The 6,068-nt window shown below is 56.0% G+C and overlaps 1 protein-coding gene across 1 annotated transcript; it reads right to left on the reverse strand.

Annotated features, from left to right (window-relative positions):
• Nucleotides 1-1,157: 1,157 nt before the first annotated feature.
• Nucleotides 1,158-1,460, reverse strand: LOC136465905 (uncharacterized). The gene has a single exon (XM_066464461.1). It carries the CDS (start codon nucleotides 1,458-1,460, stop codon nucleotides 1,158-1,160), a length of 303 nt encoding a protein of 100 aa, XP_066320558.1.
• Between the last annotated feature and the right edge of the window lie 4,608 nt (nucleotides 1,461-6,068).

A 6,068-nucleotide genomic window follows, 5' to 3' on the forward strand; every position in this document is an offset into this window, starting at 1 on the left:
GGGTAGCGTGTTTTGGTCTCAGAGAGTACTTCACTGATGAAGTAAATGGGTCGTTGGATGGGTAGAGCATGCCCCTCTTCCTGCCTCTCGACCACTATGGCCGCGCTGACCACTTGGGTCGGTGCGGTGACATAGAGAAAGAGGGCCTCACCCTTGGCTGGCGGTACCAGGATGGGAGGATTGGTGAGCAATGCCTTGAGTTTGGCGAGGGCTTCTTCGGCCTCGGGGGTCCAAGAAAAACGTTCCGATTTCCTCAAGAGGCGGTACAAGGGCAAGCCTTTTTCGTCAAGGCGTGAGATGAAGCGGCTTAGGGCCGCAAGGTATCCCATGACCCTCTATACTCCCTTGAGGTCTCCAATCGGTCCCATGTTGGTCACTGCTGAGACCTTCTCTGGGTTGGCTTCGATGCCGCGTTCCGAGACTATGAATCCTAAGAGCATACCTCGAAGGACCCCGAAGACACACTTCTCGAGGTTAAGCTTGATGCCCTTTTCCCTGAGGCATCTGAAGGCTGCTTCCAAGTCACTGATGAGATCACTGGCCTGCTTGGACTTGACCACGATGTCGTCCACGTAGTCCTCGACGGTCCGCCCGATGTGCTTGCCAAAGACGTGGGTCATGCACTGCTGGTATGTGGCCCCTACATTTCTAAGGCCGAATGACATAGTCATATAGCAGTATATGCCAAATGGTGTGATGAAAGAAGTCACAAGCTGGTTGGACTCTTTCATCTTGATCTGATGGTAATCGGAATACGCATCAAGGAAGGATAGGGTTTCACATCCCGCAGTGGAGTCAATGATTTGGTCAATTCGAGGTAATAGGAAAGGGACTTTTGGACATGCTTTGTTTAGACCGGTGTAGTCTACACACATTCACCACTTCCCATTTTTCTTCTTAAGTAATACAGGATTATCTAACCACTCCGGATGGGATACTTCTTTGATGAATCTAGCCGCCAAAAGCTTCTGCACCTCCTCGCCGATGGCCCTGTGCTTTTCCTCGTCAAATCGGCGCAGGCGCTACTTCATCGGTCTGGAGCCGGCCTGGATGTCTAAGGCGTGCTCAGCGACCTCCCTCGGTATGCCCGGCATGTTCGAGGGACTCCATGCGAACATATCAGCATTCGCATGGAGAAAGTCGATGAGCATGGCTTCCTATTTGATGTCGAGGGTGGTGCTGATCCTCAGCGCCCGATCATCGGGGTAGGTGGGGTTGACCAGGACGAGCTTGACGGCTTCCGTGGGCTCGAAAGTCCCGGCGCGACGCTTGGAGTCGGGCGCCTCGCTACCGAGTCGGTCAAGGTTGATGATGAGGGTCTCGACCTCTACGATGGCCTCAGTGTACTCGATGCATTCGACGTCGCAGTCATATGCATGCTCGTACGTGGACTCGACAATGATGACGTCATTGGGGCCCGGCATCTTGAGCTTGAGGTACGTGTAGTTAGGGACCGCCATGAACTTGGCGTAGCATGGACGCCCTAGGATGGCATGGTACGTTCCCTTAAACCCAACCACCTCGAAGGTGAGGACCTCCTTGTGGTAGTTAGAGGGAGTACCGAAGCAGACGGGCAGGTCGATGCGCCCGAGGGGCCGCGTGCGTTTCCCCGGCATAATGCCGTGGAAAGGCGCGGCATCACCCTGGAGTTGCGACTAGTCAAGCTCAAGGAGCTCCAGGGTGTTGGTGTAGAGGATGTTGAGGCCGTTGCCTCCGTGCATCAATACCTTAGTGAGCCGGGTGTTGCCGATGATGGGGTCGACGATAAGAAGGTATTGCCCGAGGTTTGGGACATAATCAGGATGGTCGTCCCGGTCAAAGGTGATTGCCTCCCGAGACCAGTTGAGGTACTGGGGTGCGGCCACCTTCACCAAGAAGACCTCCCAGCGCTCCCTCTTCCACTGGCATGCCATGAGGCACGCTGAAGGCCCGCCAAAGATCATGAAGGCATTGTGCACCTCAGGGAATCCGTCGTCCTTGTTGTCGTCCTTATCGTTGGTGCCCCTCCTCTTGGCATCATTGTTGGGGAGCCCAAGCTTGGCATAGTAATGCCAGAGCATGGTGCATTCTTCAAGGGCATGCTTCACCGGGCCCTAGTGGTAAGGGCAGGGTTTCTTAAGCATATTGTCGAAGAGCCCGGGGCCTCTGGGGCCTCAGGGATTTTTGCGTTCTCCAGCCACGACTAGGCCAGCCTTGAGGACTTCCTACTTCCCCTAGCGACCCTTCTTCTATTTCTTGGGGAGGTGGGGAGCCGAGGCCTCGGGGGCCTCGTCCCTCCGCTTCCCCTTAGCGTCGTTGTCAGGGAAGATGGCCCCAACGGCCTCTTCGCCTGAGGCAAAGTTGGTGGTGATGTCGAGGAGTGCGGCCACCGAGGTTGGCACGTTTTGGCCCAATTCTTAGACTAGGTCTCGGTAGGTGGTGCCAGAGAGGAAAGCCTAGACGATTTTTGAGTCGCCAACGCTTGGCAACTCAGTGCATTTCTTGGAGAAGCGTCGAATGAAGTCTTAGAGAGACTCATCCAGGCCCTGGCGACAACTTTTGAGGTCCCAGGAGTTCCTAGGGTGCACGTAGGTGCCCTGAAAGTTCCCGACGAAGACCCTTACCAAGTCATGCCAGTCGTGGATCTGTGAAGGAGGGAGGTGTTCGAGCCAGGCTCGCACCGAGTCTGACAGGAACAACGGGAGGTTGCGGATGATGAGCAGGTCATCGTCCACGCTGCCTAGCTGACAAGCCAAGCGGTAATCGACTAGCCAAAGTTTAGGATTGGTCTCGCCACTGTACTTCATGAGGTTGGCCGGTTGCCGAAACTAGGCTAGGAAATGAGCAACGTGGATAGCTCTACTAAAAACTCGAGGGCCAGGTGGCTTAGGAGAAGGACTGCGGTCCTCCCCACTGTCGTAGCGGCCACCCTAGTGCAGATGGTAGCCTCAGGCAGGCCCCTCATTATCATGGCGCCGTCACCTGCTGACCACCTCATGGTCGCCCTGCGCCTCGCGTCGGTTGCCGAGGTGGTCATGCAGTAGGGGGCCCTGTTGATTGTCGGTGTCCGAGCGGGTTCGGGACAAGCCAAGGCCTCCCTGTCCTACCAAGGCGGTGCCATGGGAAGGTTTGAGGTGCCTCTGCGACATTGGGAGGTGGAACTCTCGGCCTGCTGTACCGCAGTGGTCTCGAGGAGATCCCGAAGCTCGCCACGGACCCATCGTCCCTCCGTGGTAGAGGGCTCGGGCATCGTTCGGACTAGCATCACCACAACCACGACATTTTGGCTAGCGCGATTGAAGATTGGGGTGTTGCTCACCCCCCTTGTGATCGTTAATGTGGTGGTGGACGTCGCGGGCCCTCCGCCGGGCTTCTCCACCATCACCGCGAACTTGCTGCTCCTGCTCGAGAGTATCTCGAAGCTATTGTAGGAGGAGTCAGTCTTGTTTGGCCTTGGCCTGAAGCTCACAGAGCTGCTCCAGGTCCAGGCGTCAAAGTTGTCTAGGGGCAAGGTTCTCGTTCCGCGCTGCCGATGGGACAACGCGTGAAGGTGTGGCATTTCCTGCTCCCTAGCGAAGCGAGGAATGGTTGCCTGCCCCCTCGTCCTCATCGCCTGTGCTCGGCATCCCGAGTCCGACATAGAAGCACTCATGAGTGGGATCGTAAGTGCCTTCATTGTCAGAGTCGGAGTAGCCGAAGCAGTAGTCGCTCGCGGCCAGGATGCGACGCATGGCTTTAGGGTCGCGAAGTCCGAAGAAGTCCGCTCTGGCCCATGCCTTGTCCTCCTCTGAGGAGTCAGCGTGGGTGTGAGTCGAAGTCATGGTGCCAAAGTCAAGGGCGAAGCGTTGGTGGCGTCCTGTGGGCTCTGCGTGAGCAGAAGCGTAGGCAGAAGCATAGGTGGCGGCGGCATTTCTCAACCCGAAGGGGTATAGGGATGGCGCCATTGCTAGGCTTTGCTCCGCTGAAGTCGACTCCTCAGGAGGTGGCGGGGCAGAGCTTGACGACGGGGCATCGTCGTGCACCACCAGCGTCTTTCCCTTGTCCAGGCTCAGGCTAGACAGGTCCCCAACTAGGGACCTTGTACCAACAACTGGGCGTGGGATACTAGTGGAGCATGGCGCATTGCCCTGAGCTTGCGCGGTGCTAGGGTGGTCCTACCCGTGCTGCGCTTGGCGAGCACGATAGAAGCGGTCGCCCAGGCGCCGTCTACGCCTGGGCTACTGGGGCGTGACGTCATCGATGGTCAGCAGGACTCTAGGTGAGAGGAGTACCATATCGTACTCATGTCCTAGAGACATGAACTCTAGGCTCCCGAACTAGATTATCGTGCCGAGACGCAGTGGTCGCACGGGGTCTGCCATTCAAAACTTGTCGGGATGACAAAGATGACACACAGTAGAACCCTTACCTGGCGCACCAACTATCAGTGTTTTGGATGGGCGGGCCCTCAACCAACTAGTAAAAATGTACTGCATGCCCCTAATCCCAGATGGTGATGCAAAGAGACACAAGGTTTATACTGGTTTGGGCAATAGGTGCCCTACGTTCAGTCTGAGAGATCGATCTTGTATTCCTTGCACCGAAATGCTCGTAGTAGGGGGTTACAAGTAGGGCGAGAGAGGGAGCTAGTCCCAGGTCTCTGCGTGGAGCAGCGTGGATTGCTTGAGATGTTGATCTCAGGCGGTGGGGAAGCGTGCACGTTATAGAGTGTCAAGCATGTGTTCATCTACCTCGTGAACCTGTCTATGCCTGGGTGTGTGTGAGCGTGAGAGTAAGTCTGTCCTCCTATACGTGTTCATCTATCTCGTGCGCTCGGGTTTCCTCTCTAGAAACGGTCCTGATCCCTCTCTTTTATAGTTGAAGGGGGGATAGGGGTGATACATGTGTTAGCTACGCGGCGTCGTGTGAACAGAGGCGGCATGTCTGAGCCCTGTAGACTATTGCTGTGGCGGCGTGGTCGATGGAGTGGTCCTGTCCAAGTGCTAGAGCAACGCACCAATCACATCCAATCCTATGCGACGTGGGAGCTCCAGTGATAGCTTGACGCAGGGCCTGGCGGGTGACATGCCGGTTGCTGTGTGTCGACCATGTGAAGAGCCAAGGCTCAGCTAGTGCCGAGGCCGAGCCATCGTGGGGGGCTCGATGGGCGCAAATCCCAAGGCTGCTGAGACCCTGAAGTGGATTGCCGAGGCCAGAGGAAGCAGTTGGTCCCGTACACTGATTCCGAGGCAACAGGGACCCGAGCTTAACTCCCTATGCTGCATTGTCCTTAGAGCAGTTGGAGTTAGGCAGCATAGTGCGGTATGGGTGTCAGTCGTGGGCACAGTGCTAAGTACAGCGGCTGGTAACCCCTGCTCTATCCTGTCTTGGACGGCATGGCTTGATGTGACTGGCATCTTGTCGGCCACTCCGTTGTGTCGAGCCGTCGTTCGGCTGATATCGCGGGAGCGGTTGAACGCGCTGGTCGGACGTGACATCTTGTCCGAGGAGTCGGTCGAGGTGGGGATGATGGGGTTGTTTGCCGAGCCGGCCTTGAGCGAGGTGGAGAATCGATAACTCATCCGAGGCCTTCCGGGCGTGGCCTCGGGCGAGTCGAAGAATCGGTTCCCCGTCCGAGGCCGCTCGCGCGAGGCCTCGGGTGAGGCGGAGAGTCGGTAGGCCGTTCGAGGCCTTCCGTGCGAGGCCTTGAGCGAGGCGGAGAGTCGGTGGTCTCAGTCGAGGCCAGGGGTTAGCCAGTAGTTTGTCTCTTGGCATTGGTTTTGATGGGGTCTAAGCGATTTTTTTGGTTGTTGCTTAGGGGACCCCTTCTTATGGTACCCGACACTGCTCTATTGCATATCTGTTGAGAGCTACCTTATACTTCAAGACTTCATTCAACATGTCAAACATTGACTTCCAACGATGCTAAGCATCTAGCACTAGCCCTAAATTACTTTTCAGTCCTAATGCTTGAGAACTTGAATTGAAGGTTTGCATGCGAGATGGTGTATATGTTATGACTTTGATAATGTCCCGAATTCTACCAACTACATTCATAATCACCTTCAACCCTAATTGAACCATGATATTCAGCACATGTGCAAAATATC

This window comes from Miscanthus floridulus, chromosome 7, assembly GCF_019320115.1.
Source record: "Miscanthus floridulus cultivar M001 chromosome 7, ASM1932011v1, whole genome shotgun sequence".
NCBI lineage: Eukaryota > Viridiplantae > Streptophyta > Magnoliopsida > Poales > Poaceae > Miscanthus > Miscanthus floridulus.